Source organism: Elephas maximus, chromosome 6 (assembly GCF_024166365.1).
Source record: "Elephas maximus indicus isolate mEleMax1 chromosome 6, mEleMax1 primary haplotype, whole genome shotgun sequence".
NCBI classification, from domain to species: Eukaryota; Metazoa; Chordata; class Mammalia; order Proboscidea; family Elephantidae; genus Elephas; species Elephas maximus.
The window spans coordinates 75,682,442-75,706,184 of record NC_064824.1 but is presented as its reverse complement, the minus strand read 5'-3'; the positions used below and the strand labels follow the sequence as shown (position 1 = coordinate 75,706,184).

The 23,743-nt window shown below is 35.4% G+C and overlaps 1 protein-coding gene across 1 annotated transcript in view; it reads right to left on the bottom strand.

The window, feature by feature from the left end:
• The window catches only part of AGPS (alkylglycerone phosphate synthase), a 166,153-nt gene that overhangs the window by 50,471 nt on the left and 91,939 nt on the right, over nucleotides 1–23,743 (bottom strand). The window contains exons 11-12 of the mRNA XM_049887540.1: nucleotides 17,850–17,977; nucleotides 4,922–4,973 (exon numbers count right to left, since the gene is read on the bottom strand). Of these exons, the coding sequence (XP_049743497.1) occupies nucleotides 4,922–4,973; nucleotides 17,850–17,977 (180 nt within the window). The remainder of the gene's footprint in view (nucleotides 1–4,921; nucleotides 4,974–17,849; nucleotides 17,978–23,743) is intronic.

The following is a 23,743-nucleotide window of genomic DNA, read 5'->3' as shown; positions in this document are numbered from 1 at the left end:
GACACCATTGAGAACTATAACCAAACATGGAGTCAATGCCAAGTTTAAGGTTGTTTCTTAATTAATTCTTAATTCATGCAGAATTCTTGGCATAAAGCTAGTAATTGCTTTCTTAATCACACCCAGAGAATTAAAATTGCCAAAATAACATAAATGGTGTCTCAGAGCCGGTTAAATTAACATCTTTGCCTAAGGACTGGGCTTAACTGAGCAAAAGTCTTTTACTATTTTTCCAATTTTCTGAGCAGCAACTTCTATAACTCCCAGGACTGTTATATTTAAGAGTCATGCATCTGGCCTTCACAGTATGAGCCCAATTCAGAAAAATGTGGAGGTACGTATTTACATAGAATTTTTATAAAGAATTTTAAAGCTGCAGTAAATATAAAATTATCTCCAAATAAAACACATTTTTTAAAAAGCACTTAAAGTTTTGGAGCTTTTTGTTTTTTAAAGTGTAGGTCCTTTAAAATGGGTACAAATAGCAAACTGGCGATTTCTGAAGAAGAAAGATATCTCTGGGGGGAAAAAAATTATTACATGTAGTCTTTTATGTTCATCTGATTTCTTAAAGTGTGAACCTGAATATGTAATAGTTATTTACTACACTTTTACTGGATATAACTGGAAACTGCTACGTAAAAAATCAAGCACCATCATCTTAATTAATCAGAAGCTAAGAGACAGACATCTGAGCTATAGCTGAGATATTAAAAAATAAATAAAGTGCAAATTAGATAAGAGATGAACCTAGCAATCTTTTTGAGGTCCTGGATCACAAGTAGGAGGTCTATTTGAGGATTATCTTTTAATAACCTTCTCTAGTATAAACAGTGCTTTAAAATATACTTCAGTATGTAAAATATACTTCAGCATGTAAAAAGTTAGAAATCACATTATCATCAGAACATTCACTTCCTATCCCAAATGGAGCTCATTCGACCTTAACAATAAATACATAAACATATATATGCACGAATGTGTGTGTTGTGTTTAAAAAAAAAAACCTGAAATTATATATTCCTTGTACAAAAGTCTTCTGGATCCATGTATCTTCATATAATAAATGAGAAGTCCAAATGTTACTATCCTAATGTGAAATAATCATCTCAATGCATTAAGATTTACATGCACAATTTCCATTAATACTAGTGGGAGTGGATCACCAAACCAAAACCAAACCCACTGCCGTTGAGTCCTTTCTGACTCATGGTGGCCCTATAGGACAGAGCAGAACTGCCCTATAGGATTTCCAAGAAACACCTGGTGGATTTGAACTGCTGACTTTTTGGTCAGCAAACGTAGCACTAAACCACATACATCCCTAATACTGAGCTGATATGATTAACGTATAGTAAAAGCGATAAGACCTTTAAGTGGACAAACAATATTAACTGAAACCAAAAAAACAAACCTGTTGCCATTGAGTCCTTTCCGACTCACAGCGACCCTATAGGACAGAGTAGAACTGCCCCACAGAGTTTCCAAGAAACAACTGGTGGATTTGAACTGCCAACCTCTTGGTTAGCAGCCACAGCACTTAACCACTACACCACTGGGGTTTCCTTAATATTAAGCAGAGGATATTAACTGCTGTCTTTTACTTATTCTTAATGTTGCCTATCAAATTAATTACATTCCAAATATATTCTAGCTATTGTGTTTCATCTTTTATACTAAGCTCACACATGAGGTCACCATGAGTCAGAATCAACTCAACAGCAACTAGTTTTCAGGAAGTATTATTCAAATTTACTAGCTGGACTGTTTGATTAGTGAATTTTGCTGTAATAGTGTTAAATAAGAAAGATTTATTAGAATCTATGTTTCAAAGAAGTACATGAGGCAGTGGGAAAAGTCTTGGGCTTTAAAATCAGATAGGTTTGGGCTCAGCTTCAGCTTTATCACATATGACTTATAGATTTGGGTCCAAATGTTTAGCTTCTGAGTCCTTTGTAAATCAGGAATACTCTACCTTGAATAATGGTTGTGAGGAGGTATTTGATAAATTGTACTATGCTACTATATATTATCCAGGATCTGTTCACCCTCTTTTGCCAATTCGATGATTCATTCAATCAACATGTTAATGACTATTATGTGGCAGGTATAGGAGATATAAAAATAGAAACATCCCTAAATTTGAGAAATTTGAGTCTACAGAAGAAACAGAGGCATTAACAGGTCATTCGACTATATTAAAGGTTGTGTCAGAGGTAGGGGTGATATTAAAAATATTACCAACCAATAATATGGCTTGTGCTGTAACAACCAATATGGCACAAACACTGATCAATCAGAAGAGATGCCAGCCATATTGCTGGTGCAAAGTCCTAGGCACCCTTTGCTCTGTTAAGTGTTATTCCTTTAGTTGCTTGATCACGGAGCCATGACAGAATATATAGATGGAAAGGCTTCAGTGGGTACAGAGGAATCAAAGGGGTTACAGGCAGCCCTGAAGCATAAGCAGGGTTGCATTTTTTTTTCCATATGTAGAAATTTAGTTCAAGATTTAAGTTTATAGAATTTAAATGATTATTCCCATAATTTCAGGGATTGTTTTGAGGATGTTTAAATTCTATAAATTACAGGAATGATTATTCCCATAATTATTTAAGTTCATAGAATTTAAATGATTATTCCCATAATTTCAGGGACTGTTTTGAGGGTATTTAAATTCTATGAACTTAAATCTCAAATTAAATTTCTGCACATATAAAAAATATACAGAAGCAATAAAACTAGAATTAGATGATAGTATCAGAAAATTTAATACTTTAAACAAAATAGAAACATACACTTTCAGACATGACTGCATACTAATTCTCCACCTAAAACAGACCTAGGGCACCTTAAATGCAACCCATTGTAGTATCTTTTCCCCCCAAATCACCACCTCTTCTACACTGTCATTCTACCCACCCCATCGATCAAATTCAAAACCTGGGAGTTGCCCTCAACTCTTCCCTTTATTTTTCTTTCCAAATTCAGTTGGCAAATTGATCTTTCTAAAATCTATCCCCTTCTATCTTCTTTGCTAGTGTCTTGTTCAAGGTCCCTAATATTTGCCTCTTAACAACATAACACACAACCTGATATTTAAACAACCATCACGTATGCACACATTCTCAACCACATTAGGATATTACCCAACTACCACTCATCGGATCCTGCCCTATCTAGGCCTTACTATAAGCCAAAACCTAGCAACAACTATTATAGACTCAATTTGACTAGAAAAAATAATTCCCAAAAATCTAGCAACTATACAGAAAATAGCCGCCAGCCTGGTATCTAACCAAAAAGGCCTAATAAAACTCTACTTCCTATCATTTCTCCTATCAATTACACTAGGCTTACTAATCGCCCTGTAACGCTTTCGAGTAACCTCAATAGCGATAAAAATACTAACAAACAGTATTCACCCAGCCATAGCCAAAAATCAAAACCCATAACCATACAAAGACGCTCCCCCAGAATAATCCTCACGTACATACTCAAAAACCCCTTCGCCAAGAACTATAAAACCTTCCAAGCCACCAAAATAAAAACCCACCAATTCATACTCACCACTGAATAACCACATAATTATAAAAATCTCCATTAACAAACCTACTAAAAATGCACTCAAAACTACAATATTTGACCCCCAAGTCTCAGGATACTCTTCAGTAGCCATAGCAATAGTATAACCAAAAACTACCATTATCCCGCCCAAATATACTAAAAATACAACCAGCCCCAAGAAGGATCCCCCAGAACTCATAATAATTCCACATCCTAAATAGCTGTTTCATCTCCTAAATAGTATCCCTCTTCCACACTTGCACCCATCTAATTCATCCTGCACAATGCTACTAAAACGCGCTAAGATGTAAAGCCAAGTTATTTTATTCACTGCTGACAAAAAACCCAAGTCTATCTTTTAAGGCCCTAGTCCACCTATTCAGCTTTATCTCTTTTAACAACTCTTACCCTATCTATTTCGGCCACACAGAACTAACCGAAACACCCTAAAACATGGCATTGTGGTTCATAATTTTATATTGTTGCTGACAATCAAAAAAGTTTGGTAGAGGAGGAGAGAACAGGCAAATGGCTATTCACTTTTTAAGATTCAGTTCAAACATCACCCTCCTTTAAGGGGTAGCTCTACTCTGTCCTATAGGGTCACCATCACTCAGAATTGACTGGAAAGCAACGGGTTTAGTTTGGTTTTTCCTGACTCTCCATCTCTACCTCAAGTAGTATCAGCCATTCCTTCATCTGCATCCCACAGCATCCAGTGCAGTCTTCTTTGGCAGCACCTCCAGCACCCATTCATTTATGTAACTGACTGTCTTCACTGGACTCAGAGCTCTCTGAAAGGAAAGGACTATAACATTCATCTTTCTAGCTCTGCACTTGGTACTATTCCTAGCACCTAACTGGTGTTTCATAAATTTTTGTTGCTAAACAAATCAGATTCCTTCCTTGCTGTATTCTTTTCCCAGGGCTGCTGTAACAAAGTACCACAGATGGGGTGGCTTATAAGAACAGAAATTTAGAGTCTCACAGTTCTGGAAGCCTGAAGACCAAATCAATGTGTCAGCCAGCAAAACTCCCTCAGAAATCTATTGGAAAAGATTCTTTCTTGTCTCTACCAGTTTCTGGGAGCCCCAGGCATTCCCTGGCTTGCAGCTGTAGCATAATTTCCTAATCACAAGGCCATCTTCCCTCAGAGCCTCTGTGTTTCTTCTCCTTTTTATAGGACGCCACTAAGATAGGAGCAAGACCCACCCTACTCTAGTATGACCTCATGTTAATTTAACTGATAAAATCTTCAAAGACCCTATTTCCAAACAAGGTCATGTTCACTGGTACCAGTGTCTAGGACTTCAACACAAATTTTTAGAAGACACATTCAATCCATAACACTCACCAAACTGAAACTGCTGGTTGTCCATGAGGCGAATAGATGCAGGAGCACATCTCTATTTAAAAAAGGAAAAAAAAAAGTGATACATGTTCAATTCAGTAGGAAGCTAGATAGGTAGAATATGAATATTATCTTTCTATACTTAAAAGATCAAAAGCTTAGATCCTAAGGATATATACGAGAAAAGAATCTTAATTTTTCATCCAATTTTATGAAGACAAATAGAACATCAGTGGCTTCCATAAAATATTTAGGGAGAAAAAGAGATCTATATACCGTACTTTTATGCAAATAATGTGCACTTTCTACTTTATTTCCTAACTGGGCCCTCCCCACCTTGAGGTATTTTCGTAAATGCATCATGCCAATTTTTTTTTACAGCAATATGTAAAAAAATTGGCACAGTGGTACTTATGAAAATACCGGGGGGGGGGGGGTGGCATGATTGGCCCACAAACACAGAAGGCACATGTTATTTGCCTAAAAATAGGGTACATAATACACATATAAATGCATACATACATAATTTTTTTTATTTATCTACGATAAGAGTTGCTTAATGCCTAACAAAGACCTATGGAAAAAGCCTAAAAGAAATACCAGTCCTCAGAGTGGATTATTTCAGAACAAAGTAGAAATTTCTAAGACTTGTCAAAAATCTAAATGCACAGAGAAACACCAAAAATTAGTGTAACAGAATATACTTATTGTGAGTGGATCCAATTTGAATTGGGCAGTGTCAACCCAAATAGACGGGTCAGTAAGACACTCTGAAGAATGGAGAGTGAAAGTGGGTTATGTACATCATTCTTATGTTAATTTCTCAGGAGCCAGCATCAGAACACATAAGGGTTCTGGGGTCAGTTGGTTGTAGAAACAGAATCACTAAGGAAATGCCATGCATTTTCCAGTCAGACCCCAGGTTCCTGCTTCTCGAAACTGGCTGCACGTAGATGATTCTCTAAAGGAGTCCAGTGCTCTGGCTACGTTGGACTTGAAGGTGACTTTAGGAAAACAATTCCTTAAAGGCTTGAAGTTCAAAAGGACACCTAAGGGCAGATGGCCTGAGCAGGTCACCCCAGCTCCATGGGCCCAGAAATTTGGATTCTAGGAGAATTAAAACTATTTCTCAGACTACAGTCAGTGCCTAAAGTATTATGCCAGTTATCAACTAGGCCTGTGTGCTGTGCCTGCCCTTCTTGATGAGTTGTGCTACACGGCTCAGCTAGAGAGCCACTAGCACACGGCCTCCCCATCCCACCGCCAGGCTCCCTCAGAGCCGGTTTTTTTTTTTTTTTTTCTCTTGGTTATCAAGTTGTTAGACACTTTTAAAAATAAGGATGGTGGCAAAAATTTTTGTGGACCAAAATATTTTTAAAAATTGTCTGCACTGTCTTCATAAGTAACTTGAGGAATTGCTCCTTCTTTTTATTGCTTCTCATAGTCCATTTTAAACAGAAAAACAATGCAGACAGTGCCCAGAATTTTAGGATCTTTCACGGTTAGCTATGGGTAAATAGCAAATAAACTTTTGAAGCTTTGAAGTTATGTATCTAAAAATGCACCTGTGCTACATTTGTCTAGGTATATCCTAAAAGCTGCAAGAAAAGAAAAATGAGGGTAGCAGCCATTCCTATTAATTTTGTGATGCTAAAACACTACAATACAAACACAATCAAAGTGCAAGTTAGCTACAACTGTTTTAAAGAAGCAATCAAGCTGTACCTCAAATGGGACTTTTATGTTTGTATGCAAATTTTTAACATGGCTAAACATCTATTAGACTATACATGCTTTTAGACCCTAATATTAACATGGTTAAACATGTTTTTAGACCCCAATATTTTGACAAATGATAAACTTTTTAAGCATTTATCTTCTGAATAATATTTATCCATGACATGCATATCAATATGAGACTGAGACTCACTCAAAAGAACAAAAATTAATATACACCCCAACTAAGCACTGTAATGTTTTGCTATTATTTACTCTTAATTGGACAAATACTTAATTTTTATAAAATCACTCACAATACACATTTTATTTCATCCAGTAAACCAACAAAATGATTACTTACATTCTTATTTTGAACACTACACAGTTTATTTGCTCACATTTCATACTAAAGGTGAGATTATATAATCTATATCTTAAAAGTCACTGCCAACTCTAAAGAAACAGTATTAGGTAATTTTATACACACATCATAATAATACCAATCATCTTACATCTTTTATGACACTATCACTTCTAAGCTGTTTTCATATGTCATTATTTAATGTAAGAAACAACCCTGTCAGAATAGTAGAACAACTGGTATCCCGATTTTACAGGTGAGGACACAGAATCAGAGAGGTTAAAAATTAAAAGACTTGCCCAAAGTCAGATGCCTGTTACATGGTAAAATAGAACTAGGACCAAGGTATTCTGATTGCTAGAGATCAGCACTGTTACACTGCCTCCAAAAAAAAATTTTTTTAACATACATACACGCACTGCTTTAAAGCCAAGTTTAAGGAAAATCTAAATTAAAACTATCTTTTTGCTATTCTGTGGTTTTATTAAAACTACAGCAGTTTATAAAATAAAAATGTACATCCTGAGTATTTTTGGATCTTGGTATAATGGTATCTTTGTACCTTTATCAATTTCCAAAGTAGTAAGGGAAGATCAATTTTCTTCACATTTACAAATCTGGATTTTTTTTTTTTTTAATAACCCAAAACCCACTGCCATTGAGTCGATTCCGACTCATAGCGACCCTGTAGGACAGAGGAGAACTGCCCCATAGAGTTTCCAAGGAGTGCCTGGCGGATTCGAACCGCTGGCCTCTTGGTTAACAGTCGTAGCATTTAACCACTACACCACCAGGGTTTCCTTTTTTTTTTTTAATAGGCATATCAATTTCTAATAAAATATGGAAGCCCAATCAGACCAAGTTTCCTTTCTTCACATACATTCAACACACATATTTATGTTTTAGCTCAAGCATACCATTAAAATGTGAGAGAAAATTCTGAGCTATTCTGCCATCCTTTAAAAAAAAAAGTTTAGATTCCTACCAACAACTTGTACATTCCACCTCCTACTGCCACTCAGATTCTACTTCACCTGTATCTATAGGTCTTATTAATGAAAATAACCAGTATAGGCAAACATGTCAGAAAACCTGAGAAAAATATACTAAATTTAGTATAATAAATTTCTAATGGAATTCACAATCCCTAAAACACTAAAATACAATATGCAGACTTTGGTTAAATCTTGATTTTAAAACACTATCTATAAAAAGCATTTTGGGGACAACTAGGATAACCTGATTATAAAATGGATAATAGATGGCATTAAGAAATTACTGCTGATTTTCCTAAACATGATAATGGCATTGTGGTTATAAAGAAGAACACCTTTATTTTTAGGACATGTATGCTTGCTTAAGTATTTAGAGGTCAAGTGTCATAACATCTACAACTTTATTTCAAATGGTCCAGAAAACACATCAACACACATATAGAACAATCAGAGCAAAAATTAACAATTGTTGAATCTAGGAAGTGCATCTACAGGTTATCACTGAACTATTCTTTCAAATTTTATGTATGCTTGAAATTTTCAAATTAAAAAATTGGAAAAATAGGTTAAAAAGCTTTAAGACACTTCGTATATCATATGGCAACTTATCTTCAATTACACTGAATGTGATTTTAACTTGACAGCTGAGTTGCATAAATTAGTAACCCATTATTCCTATTCATATTGAAGAGATAACTGATACCAACAGACTTAATATGATCAAAAAAGAATAAGCTAAAGAAAAAAATTTTCTTCCACATAATAAATATTAAATGTTTTCAATATTAAGTCTTTTTAAATTATCAAAATCAAACCAACAGCTTTATTAGCATTAGGTCTTATACTTTAATAGTGCCACATTTTTTTAAAGTCAGTAAATGGAGTTTCGGTTATTACCATAAGTAAATTTTCATAAGTAAAGCATTCAAGTTAAATACATACAGATTGGTTTACATGATAGCCCTGGCAAATGATAGTTTGTAAATCATTGTGTTTCATTCTAATTATACAAGCAGGAAAAATGTCTTAGAATTCCAAATAATTAACACCGCTACCGTTAATTAAGCATAAGTTTCTACAATCTAAAGGCCAAAATGTTATTATTCTTAAACAACAACAATAATGACCACATTCAACCTGAGTTACTACACAAAATTAAGACTAGGTTATATTTCAATTGCTTAAAACTAATTTGGTGGGCAATTAACTAATTTTAATTGCCATTTAAAGTTAGAGGCAGCACAGATTCTGAGAATGTTAACACTAAATTTACTACCATGCTACTCAATTATGCTGGGCTGAGAGTACCCGTTACAGGAGAAAAGGGTGAAAAAAGTCCTTAAGTTAAAGTGACCCCTGCTGGTAGGTGATCAGAACTAATGTGAGAGGGAATGTCTTTTCCAAGTAGTTTCTTTGGTAGGTTATTGATAAATTCAGAGAATTTAAGACTCTCAAAAACTGCTTATTCACATCAAAGCTAGTAATTTATTCCTTTCCTATTATGATAAATGAGCCCTTATTAGAATCTTTCATGTCAACTGACTTGTAGCTAAGTATAAGTAAATAGTCTGATAAAGGTATGAGAAACTTATTACATACTAATAAAAACTCAACAATATCTTTGTTTTATCTGAACACAGAAGAAATAGATAACCACACTATCTTTCAAAGACGGGTATAAGATTTACTAAGTAAATTTTCTGGCAACTTCTTTAATAATGGTATGACCAGGAATATACTTGATACATAACCTGAAAAATAAAAATAACCACTCTGGTTAGTAGTCTTATTCATCCAGTAGTATTCTCTGCACTAACCGAAAGGGCAACAAATTTCTGTATCCAATGACTTTTAATCTAAAAAAGTCTCTATAAGAAACACGTCAAAAGATTTTGTAAAATTTCTTTTTATGAAATTAAGTCATATCTCTTATTTCCCACAGAGAAAACCATAACTTTCACTTGAGATGAGACACATTATCTGAGAAAGTGTCTCTTAATTTGCTAGTTACTGACAAAAGAAATTCAGTATTAATACTCATTTCCAATGTCTGAGGGATTTCTACTATTCTAACTTAATAAGGAAAACAAATTATAAAGGTATAAGCACTGAATGGTATTCTGTATCTCTGGTATCATGGCTAAGAAATAAATCATCTTTGAACTGAAAAGGTTTGGTTCTTCAAAGGATAAATCAAACTTTCTGAGCAGACTTTGGAGCATGGCCCAAATTCCTGAATCTAAAGACTATATTAGAGATAGTCTACTAATCTCATACTGTATCAGGAGCAAAAACTTCAATATCAAACCTTTTATGCAAAGGTTTGGCCATAAAATAGGGTTTATCTATACAAAAATTTAAACAGAGAATTTATCATGATATGCAATATCCTTAGTGATTACTAGGGGTTTATTTAGTGATTATCCAGTCATACTATTATCTAGTTAACTTGCATAATATCTATTGCACTATACTGGCTATACAGTTAAGATCACAGTACCTCACAAAAAGACACACAATAAAATTAATGATAAGAAGTTCAAAAAAGGATATGTGAATGACAATCTGAGAATTATGTTAAGTGCAAGTTTCTAGATATAAAAACTTAAAATGTACAAAGATAATTAGTTCTTCCTCTAACTAAAAGTCAGCACTGACACCACAGATAAAAATCATACAATATTCAAGGCTATTATTGGTTGCTCATATTACAAATGGCCAACCAAATGACTAACTTACAGCTAGGACCATACATAGTAAACAAAAACTTTATTTTACAAGAGAATTATCTCTTTTAAAGAATTCTGGTTTTCAAGAATGAAATAATACATATCATATAGTGGCTATTCCCTCCAATTGTAGCAAAGAGAGGGCCAAAAGTTATGCCAAACAGTCTCCTAATTATAATTTTTAATTTTTCAGTTTAGTAAAGGTGAAATGCCTCCTTCTGTGTAGTTCCTGGTAAAGAGAATGTCTTATAACTGTTCTCAAGTTCCATACATTTTGCTGGTAAAGAATTCAACAGACTAAACATTTAGCCGGGATTATCCCTCTGCTTCAGAGATAGAAGTGTGAAACAAAAAATGGTTTAAAACGACAATTCTGTTTTCTATATATAACCAATTATTCTCAAGAATTTCTGCTGAGTAAAAAAAAAATTTTTTTTTTTTTTTTATAAAGAGGTTTTAAACGTTTTAGGTTAAATGCTAAAGCCAACTCCTTTCAATTTACCTGAACCCAACCAGGATCAATTAAATCAAAAACAGAGCAATTGAGAATTAACATTTCAAGGCATCAGGCATGATCTATTTTTTTCTTTCCAAATCACGATCTAAACTCATTAGAAAAAGCGCCCTATCAATGTAAAATTGTTTAAAATAAAAGTGATGGTAGGTAGATAGGACCACCTCTTGTCAAAAGGTTGTGTGAGAAAAAGCTGTCTTTTAACCTCTAATCCTAAACACCTGGCTCTGATGCTGAAAAAAGACAGTCTTCACAGGGATAAGTACAAACCCATGCCCAACATATGGCCAGTTTTTCCTCTTATTGGAACAAATGGCCCTCTCTCAATACTATAAGGCATAATGCTTAAGTTTTTATTGAGGAAAAACATCCAAACTTCGAAAACTGCTTTTGTTTTAACACTCAGTTTTCCCCTCAAACATTATAAAGGTAAAATTGTCATCACCAAGCAATAAAAGAGAATAGAAAATTTTATCTGACACTGATAATTCTGATTACAAAAACACCACTTTTCCCCTCTTGAGAGGCTACAGTAGCTAATCTATTTTCTGAGAAAAGAAAGTCTTAAAAATCACTTACCCATCTACTGAATAAAGCTGGAAATTGTAGCAGACTGCCACTTATGAGATATAATTACATTAATCTTCCACTAATCTTCCTTTCTAGCTCCTCACAAGGCAGTGAAGTACTGAAAGAGGACAACTCCACACATGGCCAAAGATCAGATGAGAGACCTTAGTAGAATCTTCTGCTGCCTGTATAAAGTTGCTTAATTTATTTCCTTCAGTAAGAATAGTGATGAAAATATACACAGACCACCTTGCTATTTCTGAATAATCATGTATGCTCCTTTCCAAAAGATACTCATTCAAAATACGGTTTCCCATTTCAAAAGCAACTTGAGTCTGAAAATATTGCAAAAATATAAGTGCTATGAAATGACAGTGAAGAATTACAAGCAGCCAACTCATTATTCAATCAAGAATTTGGCACAATCATAAACCACATACCATCTATTTTAATGGATCTTAATTCTTCTGCTATCAGCTGAAATTCCAAATCCCAAATTGAACAATGCCTAGTGCAAAAACCTGGTAATTTTCTCAATTTTTCTACCGAGAATACTGTTAGAAAGCAGGACAGCAAATACTGTACTGTTCTTACCACACAAGATTTGTACATTCTGTAAACTAATATGTAAATGTCCCTAAGCCATAATACTAATATTTATCCATCTCCAGAGGCAGTAAGCATTAATGCCTTTCTCTACATGTGTATTGTAACAGAAGTTCCTAGAGGGGCGCAATATTTCCAAATTCAAGTAACTATTCTTAGCCATTGTTTCATTTAATAAATAAGAGCAAAGCTTGAAAATATTATCCAGGCTTTTTAATCAGTTTCAAATAAGGCAAGTTTCTAGTCCGCGGTATTTATGTCTCTAAAAACTGTCTATTACTAAGTACACTGCACCAAATTATTAGAACTATAGATTAGAAAGCTTTCTTTTTGACCTGCTTTTTAACCATGAGGTGGCACTTTCTATCAATCACCACCATTATTTATTCCAAGGGGAAAAAAATATATCTCCAAAATGGTTTGAGTAGTGAATTTAGGTTATGGTCATTAGGTGACTATTCCAAGGATTTTCAAAAAACACTAAAAGCCATTTTTTACTGACTTAGGCAAGGATGAGAGAAAATTCCATTCCCTGCTTTTCAACAGCACAGGTAGCACTTTACCACTTTCTTATAGGGGTGTATCAAACTCTTTTAGAAAAAAAAATGTACCAGATTGTACTATGCTTAAAATATAATATTTTCCTTTTTAATAAAATTATAAACAAGATTTTGAGACATTTTCCACATCACTTCTAATTAATGAAACCTAAGATATATATATATTTTTAAGATATATTTACATGTAAATATTTACAATGTGGAAAAGTAGAACACTCAGGAAAGCATAAAATATGTACACCTCTACTCTAAAGATCACATAACATTTTTATATAAGTATACTAAATCTGTGTTCTATAGAGGGGAGATATTGTAAAGGGACAGAGTTGGCCAACACAGACTGCAGGTGTCCTCATTCAAGAGCTTTTGAAAATAAATACAAATATAAACTACTTTTGTAAATTCTATAATTGGTTTGTAACCAATGTCACTGAACAATTTGTGTAGAAATTATTGAATGGGAACCTAATCCGCTGTGTAAACTTTCACCAAAAACACAATAAAGTATTAGTTTTAAAAAATGGAGGCAATAATGGTCAATTTGAAAGATGTTATTCAAAAACCTGAACAAGAGAGACAGTATGAATTTTTGAGGGGAAATGGTCAAAGCTGATAGAGAGGAAAGTAAATAAAAGTACTTAACACAAAGGATATAATTTAAAAAAAAGATTTGAAATTAACAAGAAAATATAACCTATATATGAAAAAATGTGTTTTTTTATTTGGTGAACTGGTTATTTCCTTAAAAGCTTAGCTTTCCGTTCCTCTAGGTATTAACTCACAGGCAAAACCTTAACGCTTTGCAGGTTGTTCTTTTACTCCTTGATACCTTAACAACTTAAATTTGAAGTTACTTTCCTTGGCCTTTGAGTAGAGGCTTTAGAAACAAGTATCAGAAAACACTTGAACTTCACTGCTAAGTGCTCAGGCCTATTTTAGCATAACAAATATTATTTAATCCTAAAACTTCTCTCCATTGCCCGTAGTTAATAATCCTGCTTCTAAATATTTTGTGATCTTATCATTCCAGCAAACATGGCATAACAGACTACTCTACTTCCCTAATCGTGACACGATATCCCCAAAGTTCTAGTGAATCACGAGCTCTTATGTAAGGTTTCAACTGTTAACAGTCACTTATGTTTTAGCCCTAAACCAAAGCAACTTGTCACAAGCCTACCAAGAATGTTCATCCCAGAACTGTTCTGTTTTTTAATCAAGATTAAAGAGACCTATTTTTTTTTTTTATACTATGTCTGGAAACCCTGGTGGTGTAGCAGTTAAAAGCTACAGCTGCTAACCAAGAGGTCGGCAGTTCGAATCCACCAGGTGCTCCTTGGAAACCGTATGGGGCAGTTCTACTCTGTCCTATAGGGTCGCCTTGAGTCAGAATCGACTCGATGGCAATGGATTTTTGGTTTATACTATGTCTAGATGGGAGAAGCAATCTTATTGATAAGTAACTGAAGTTACTTGAAAATTATTAACATTATCCTTGTCAACTTTATGTGCTCATGTAGTTGGATTTCCTGAAAGTGGAAAACTGCCAGATAAAATGAGTGCTTCAGAAAGTTGTTTACGCAAAACTCTGAGTGTATGGGTAGCAAAAAGTACCTGGAGCTAAATTTGAGACTATGCCACTTTCTAATTGGGTGAGCTAAAACTCAAAAAGGAGAAGAAGCAGATGAAGGTCAGTTTCTTCATATCAGGAGTAAATAAAGATCATCAGCCAAAATCGGTGCGTTGTTGATAACAGATTTTACTTATTAGTATCATGTTAAGACTCTTCAATATCTGGCCCCAACCATACTGTGCCTTTTTACTCTCTGTACTTTTCTACATATATTGTTCTTCAAGCCTGCAATGGCCTTTCTTTTTCCCTATCTCCTCCTACCTCAGTGAGGGCAATGATCACAGGATTAACAGGAGAATGATATTTTAAGATACGTGTTTACAAAAGATTACTTTGACTATTGTGGGAAAACGGAACCTGACTGATGAGAAAACCAATGTGGCAATTCAGGTAAAAAGTGATGAGAACTGACCCAGCACAATATCATTATATGGATGGAGATGATATTTGATGGTGGAGAGGGCACAGCAAGAAAAGCTTGCAGGTATAGTCAACAGACTTACTGGAGGTAGTGATGATGACGACGATGATGGCAAAAAAGAATGATGATAATAAAAACTTAAGAGGTAACAAACAATATTATTTCATTTTATAAATGAGGAAAATAGAAAGGGTAAAGAAGGCCATATAGCTAATAGTAGTGGACTTCAGATTTGAACCCAAACTACTTGAGTGCATATAAGCAGTGAGGGAAAAAAGAAGGAATCTAACTGTAAAGGTGATTTCTTAGGGTGAATGAATAGATGTTAAAGTCAGCTATAATTTTATTGTGGCCTTCTACATTAAGTGCACATTAATGTTATTTAGCCTGGAAACAGCCAGTAATAAAATGCAACACTTTTGTCCTCACATTATTTAATTTTCTGGACTCCCAGATTGAAGGAGAAGTGCTTGTATCTGCCAAATTTATGCTCAAATCTAAGGTGAATCTAGGAAACTCTTTAGATACGTATAATCTTAACATAGGATTTCTTTAATTCCCAGTACTGTAATCTAAAGACACTAGCCAAATACTCTGTATCTGAGCTGAAATTCTCAGTATCATGTCTGACTTCCTGAAAATCCTTCACCCGAAATCTTCTTTATCTACATTATATTTCTCTCTTCAATTCACTACATGCCTGCTACTCATTTGACAAATATTTACTGAGATCTAACTATGTACACAGGCACTGATCCGGAAACAAGCTCTTGAGCTAATGGGAGAGACACATATATAAATAATAGAACAAGATAAGGTGTATACAGATTTTCACAGTACGATTTAAAAGAGAAGAAAAATTAACTGACTAAGAAAACTAAGGATTTGTGGATGTGACTTAAGACATGGTTTTGAAAATTTGCCAGGAAAAAGAGATGAAATAATGAGTTCAGTTCCTAAACAAGTGTGCTGTGGTTACAGGATGATCACACGGACAAGCCATTAGAAATATCAAGACGGAGCTCAGGAAACGATAGATTTTAGAATCGCTAGCAAGAGATGGAAAATGAAACGTGAGAGTAGATGAGATAATCTTAGGGATGACTGAATAATCAAGAAGAGATTTTATTTCATTCTACCTGAGAGTTAAACATGTTAAATATGCATTGTATTCAAAGCAAATATCCACGAACTACTGGAAATAAAAATCCCAATGCAAATAGCCTATGAACAAACAGAGTAAGCTGCCATCTAGTTCTTTTTCATCAAGCAAATTTTTGCAGCATGAATAGAAATATGGCTAAAAATGCAAAATATTAAATTGTACTTCTAAAAAGTAGTTGTATGTTTACAACTATCTTTAAAAAAATCATTGAGAACTTATACACTGAAAAAAATGTTAAAGTACATCAAAACATTAACAAGGTACTTCTGCTTCCAGCCACAGGAGAATAACAGGATCTAGACTTACCCTCCTGTCAGTAATAAGTGGAAAATTAATAAGATACATCAAATATTTTTTTTCCAGATATTGGACAACATGCAGCACAGGAAGACAACATAAAAATGTTTATACAAAACGTAAGAGAATTTGGTAGCCGATCTGCACAAGAAATTTTAAAAGAAGTTCTTCAGGCAGGAAAAAAAATGATACCAGACGTACCGTTGGATTCACAAAAGGAATAAAAAGCAATGGAAATGGTAAATATGTGGGTACAAATGCAATATTTTTTCTCATTTTCAATTTCTTTAAAATATTAACAGTGGCTGTTTTGGAACTGTAGGAAGATGAAACTCTTTGCTACTTTTCATTTTCAGTACCTCAGAGAAGTCCACATTGTATATGGACTACTTGCTTGATATTCCTCCTTTGCCTTGCCAGATCCTCCCTCCACCCTGCTCTGGGTATTGGGAAGATGGCCTACATGGGTCACATCAAAAATCTCCCTTTCCCTCAAGATTTCTAGTTGGGTATGGCTGATGGGAAGGATTAAAGAACTCTAGGAGATCAGAAAAGCAAGAAAGGGACTGAAATATATTCCCTTGACTTTCCCCTGCTGGAAAACGTTGAAATAAAAAATTTTCACAAACTATTGTAGTTTAAGCAATGACCCAAGTGCCTAAAGAAATGTATAACTTTCCACACTGATACACAGAATTAAACAGAGGAAAAAAAACTTACTTGGCCTTATCTAGTCTTAAAATACTTTGATAAAATATCCTTAAAGAAAGGAAGAGAACATGAGAATTCTTTTTGGCTTATAGCTAAATATGTTATACGATGCTGTATTATTTAAGCTATACCTTAGATAATATTATAAAATTAAGCAGGGCCTAACGGCAGCACATTCTAAAAACTATAAAAGTTTGATTACCTACATTCAATTTCTAAATTTTGGGGTCTCTGATATTCAGCCATTTCTTTAATTTCAATAAATGTCTTAATTTAAGAAAAATGAACTACTACTTCGATTAATCATAAAATATCTTACCCAAAAATTACTTAAGAAAATATAACATTTAATAAAGGGCAAAGTCATTTGAAGCCACTGAACCGAGTGCATATCTTACCTTGGATTAAAACTGTACCAAAAAAAACCAAACCAGTTGCTGCCACCAAGAAAAGAGGTGTCATAGCAATTACTGAAAGAAATATCAACTGCACTTAAAGGAATGATTTTATAACATTACCTTTCTATATAGAACTGGAGAAAAGAACACAAACATAAACAACTAAATATGACGATTACTTGTCACACATCACAATCAATTATTGCAGAATTTAAAAATATAAATACATATATGCATTTTTTTTTTTTTTACCTGTTTTGCAATTTCTCTTAAACAGGCTACTCCTTGTTCAAAATTAGGAAAAGCTACTGAGCCATACTTTTGGTATTCAGGGACTGGTCTGATTTTTATTGTAGCTTCTGTTATCACACCAAGAGTTCCTGAAAAAGAAGGGGGAATAATCCATCACATGCCAACTTTCTAAATCATATTTAAAACTATTCTATTTGGGGAATAATGGTCACTTAAGTTTTCTGAGAAAAACAACTGAACAAATTTTATAATTTCCAAAAAAATTTTTTTACAATATAATTTTCTATTTTAAAAACATTTTAAAGGTAACCTTCCTCCAAGAAAGTTACTTTGAAATGGCTTAAAAATTAATAAGAATTATTAAAAGGAAAAAAATTAGAAAAACAGGTTTTTATCTCAGACAAAAGTATGTTCTGATATTTTTGTCTATTTTTACCTTGAAAATAATTTAATGGGGGTAAGAAGAACCTACTCTATGAGAATTTAAGGTTTTAGAAGAAATTAGAGGGGATATGACTATGTCTTTTCTCCTAAGAGCTCGTACCAAAAAAAAAAAAAGACAAAGACAATACTGAGATATTCTTGTGTTTTGGATTGAACTACGTCCCCAAAAAGTATGTATTATAAACTGTAACCCCTATGCCTATGGTTATAATTTCATTTGGGAATGGGTTGTCTTTGTTACATTAATGAGACAGGATTAGTGTAGAGTATATCTTGAGTCAAGCTCTTTTGAGATTATTAAATAGAGATATTAAACAAGCAGAAACAAGAAAAGCAGTGATGGGATAAGACAGGTGCCAAGACACATGGAGATCTCCAAGGAACCAGGAAGCAGAAGCTGAAGAGACAAGGACCTTCCTCCTGAGCCAAAAGAGAGAAACCCTTCCCCTAGAGCCAGCACTCTGACTTTGGATTTTTAGCCTTCTAAACTGTGAGAAAATAAATTTGTTTGTTAAAGCCATCCACTTGTGGTATTTCTGTTTTAACATCACTAGATAACTAAGATACCTTGTAAGAAAGTAGATATTCCAGAGAAAAAACAGATATCGTAAATATCCAGCACAAGTGGACCACCAATGGAACAAATGTTCTTTTTCTTTATTACATGTGGGAAGAGTTGTAATCAGTGAGGAAAAAACTAAAATATAACCACATGATCTAAATATCTATGCTAAAATAAAGAGACAGTTAGGAACTATTATATTCAAAAACTAAAGTTTTTCACATCAATGGTTTCTGATGTATAAATGGTAGAAATTATAATAAAGTATTAATGTTGCTAGTACATGTTTCTGAGAACCAATAAAAAACAGTAAAAGGGAGAAATCTTTGAAACTGTAAAATTTGATTATGACACCAGAAATAAAAATATCACAAAAACCAGTTTCCAATAAATTTACAATATACCTAAAACAACCTGTCAACATATATTAAATCACAACATATTCTCCACATATTTCCTACCAAGAATATCATATTTGACCCTATTATGACCTGTATAATCACAAAAGCCTTGCAAGTTAGGCCTAATTAATATTTGATAAACACACACACACATTCATTCATTCTTGTAAATTCTAAAAAATAAACAGGTGATTAGATTTTCTCTTTGATTTTAGCATCTTTATTGAGATATAATTCACATACCATAAAATTCACCCATTTAAAGTACAAAACTCAGTGGTTTCAAGGATATTCAAAGAGTTGTGCAACCATCACCCCAAAAAATAAACCCCGTACGCATTGAGCAGTAACTACCCATTCTCCCACCCCCACAGCCCTAGGGAACCACTAAACTGCTGTCTCTATAAATCTTGCCTATTTTCGATATTTTATATAAATGGAATCTTACAATGTGTGTTCACTTATGACTGGCTTCTTTCACTCAGCACAGTGTTTTCATGGTTCATCCACGTTGTAGCCTGTATCAGTACTGCAGTCCTTCTTAATTATCGAATAACACTGCACTCTATGGTATACATCCCTTTGTTTATCCATTCATCAGCTAATGGACATTTGAGTTCTTTCCACTGTTTGCTTACTATGAATAAAGCTGTTACGAACACAACACAAATTTTTGTGGGGAAATATGCTTTCTTTTTTCTTGGATATGTACCTAAAGACTTCCTTAATTTCAGAAAAATCCTTGATACACTATTTTCCTCCCTTAGCCTCTCCCCTCCCCTCCCCGCCCCTTTTCAGGCTACACAGGCTAGGTTATAGCTAAGTTATTTCCTGGAGTATTTATAATGAAAATCTTTCCCACGTAGCTATCTTCATATGCAGACCCGAAAACTGAACTCTAAAAGTTTCACCTCCACCCAGAATTAACTTTACGTAAGTCTACATCTTGACCAAATACAAAAACATTTCAAAGTGATTTCTTACATAATTTATTATATAAAATATGAAGAAAAGCTGATTTAGTAGGGTACTACAAAGCATAACACTTTGAGAAATTTTTTTAAAGATGAGAGATGATGAATTCAGGAAAAAGTGTGACTCCCCAAAATGTAAAACAAGAATTTATAGACAAGCAAAAAATGTTCCAGCTAGAAGTTAAATTTCCTATTGCCAGGTCCTCATTAGAAATACTATTAAGATTCATTATTTTAGGTAACTATGGAATTCTTTTTAAAAATAAAAGTTTTCAAACAACACGAAAAATAATTAAATCAGTCCCTTTAGCACGGCTTTTAAAGAAAGTATAAAAGTTGGGGTTAGTTTGGCACGCAGAAAAGAGAACTAAAGTGAGAATGAAAGTAGAGAGCAGTTTTCCATCACTGAGAATGAAAGAAAAATGAACACTTTAATGAGTCACAAGAAATAAGAAGTAACTAGCATAGGGATAGACCTTGGACGTGACGTTGTAAAGAACCCCCCAGACCCACACCCCAACGAAAGTGGTGAAAATCAGAAGAAAAACAGCCATTAAAGTGTCTGGAAATAGTCCTGAAACAAATGAAGAATCATCTATTCATGTGAATCTATTAAAATTTGGTAAGAACAGCAAGAGTTTTTGTCACCTGAACCAAGATTATGCCCTCCTAGCCCCCTTCCCAGCTCAGCAAGAGGGGAACTCCACTCCAGACTGGTACACAGCCAACAATAAGAAGTCTCTTTCCAGCTCCCAGCTGGAGGGCTATCATTCTGTGAGGAGCAGGATGTCAGTGTTTCTCATCTGGCCCCAGATACCTACTGCTGAGGCTAACTTGCAGGCAAGTGCAGCAGACAGCTGGAGATGCTGTTCTTGCCTTCAGCCACCGAAAACAGAACAGAGGCTCTAGCTTGAGTGCAGTACTACTGAGAATACTGGTGGCTAGTGGTAAGAGCTACAGCTGCTAAAGAAAAGAATGGCAGTTCGAATCCACCAGGTGCTCCCAGGAAACTCTATGAGGCAGTTCTACCATGTCCTATAGGGTTGCTATGGGTCAGACTATACTAGAGAGGAACGGGTTTGGTTTTTTTGATCACCCCCGCACTGGGTCATAAGGAGCTGGTTCCGTGTTAAGAGAGGCAAACTGAGAAGACCTGAGGTTACTGCCCTCCTTAATGACACTAAAGTAAGACATAATGCAGCAATGTCACTCAGAGAGGAGTACACCATTACATTGTTGCCATCCCCATGCCCAGAGCAGTGGCTCACAAAGTATCCTTGGGAGACACAGGCCATAAAACAGATAGCTCCTGATCTCTTCCCAAAGAACTAACTTCAATTGTAACAGAACATGGGGAGTTTCAAGACTAAGGGCACTCTCAAAAACAGTGGAGCATGTGGTAAAAGGCAATTAGGAGGAGACTGGGAGATTCACTGCAGATACAGGCTAAACTGTAGGCTGGCTAGTTTTCTGTAGAGAAGAAGGGAAAAAGATGTGAGGAGGAGCTCTCCTGGAGTCAAAACAAATCTCAAACACAGACTTCAGGAACTATTCCTTCTACCAGAAAACCAGTTTCTATCAAGTCAATTTTGAATCATGCAGACCCCTAGTGTGTCAAGAGTAGAAATGGGAGGGAGGGCCAAGATGACGGAGTAGTCAGACACTTCTGGTGATCCCTCTTACAACAAAGACCCCAAAAAACAAGTGCAACAGTTATATTTATGACAAGCTAGGAGCCCTGAACAACAATGGCAAAGTTAGAGAACAGATTGAGCGGCAGGGGGAGGGAGAGACAGTTCAGAAGCAGAGAGGAGATGCTGGACCTGAATCGCCGGGAACCTTCAATACCATTCCCAGGAGCAGCTGCGGCAGGCTGGTGGTAGCATTCGTCTGCATTTTCCTCAGGGAGAAACAGCCAGCCGCACAGCCTACACACACCTCCAGAACCAGAGAAGAATAGCGCTCTCGGCAAAAGCTAAGTACTTGTGTATATTTTACCGCGCCCTCAGCCACCAAGCCAGCTTCAGCGGCTGTCAATTTCCCTGGGCCTGAGATAGGCTCTGCTGAGCACCCTGAGCCATTCTCCTGGCCTTGGAGAAGGAATAAATTCACAATTGCAGGAAAAGATAATCTGCCAACTCCACTAACTTAGGGAGCTCAGGACAGAAGCTGCTCCTGTCCAGGCATAAACAGTCTGTGGACTTTGAATAACTTTCCCCCCTTCATGAACATGCGTGGGCCTATTTCAGGAGAAGAGGCCCTTGTTGGCAGACTGCAACTGTTTCAGCTGTGCAGTGGAGAGGTGGGTGTTCCATGTTTGACACCGCTTTGCCTGTGAAACAGGGTCCTCACCTACCTACATCAGGGCCATGAGGACTCGTGGCTCCACTCACATCACCCAGCCACCCACGATAGGGGTCCAAGGATAACTGGTACTTCCCAGTCCTTACAGCTAAAAGCACTGGGTGCCTGTGGTCCATCTGCAGAACCCACCCACCTGTGCGCTCTAGGGAACAGGCATGTGCTTTCCGCAGACACTTGGAGGACAGTTGTCATCTCCCTGCTTTATACAGAGCATGACCCCCTGCTGCAACCAGATACCAGTACCTACACCACACACCCCTCCCCTCTAAGACTTTAGGGAAGAGCCTGTACCACACACTTGATAACCAACTACCTGGACACCTGAGTCAAATCCATACAAGAAAAGTGAACGGACTCCTAGGCTCATATGCCTGATAACAGCTCTAGCCATCTGGTGATAGGACATTAGAGCTGCGAAGGCAAAAACAATCAAGCTAGCTCACTCAAGAAACCTATTTGGGCATATCAAAACAAAATAAAGCAAGAAGCCAGGATACAGTAAGCAAACATAAAGAAACCTAATACAATAAATTATAGATGGCTCAGAAACAACAGTCAATATCAAGTCACATAAAGAAGTAGACCATGATCACTTCAACAAGCTTTCAAAACAAAGAATAAAGGGATCGTCTGGATGAAGGTACCTTCCTGGAATTACCAGATGGAGAAGACAAAAGATCAATATACAGAGCTCTTCAAGACATCAGGAAGGAGATCGGGCAATACGTGAACAAGCCAAGGAACACACAGATAAAGCAGGTGAAGAAATTAATAAGGTTTTTCACAAACATAATGAAAAATTTAATAAGCTGCAAGAATTCACAGAGAGGTTGCAATCAGAAATTCAGAAGATTAACAATAAAATTACAGAATTAGACAACTCAATAGAAAGTCCAAGGAGCAGAACTGTGGACACGGAAGACAGAATTAGTGAGACTGAAGACAAAACACTTGGCACCGATATATCTGAAGAAAAATGAGACAAAAGAATTTTTAAAAAATGAATAAACCCTAAAAATTATGTGGGACTCTATCAAGAGAAATAACCTACGAGTGACTGGAGTACCAAAACTGGAAGGGATAACAGAAAATACAAAGAGAATTGTTGAAGATTTGTTGCCAGAAAACTTCCCTGATATCGTGAAAGAT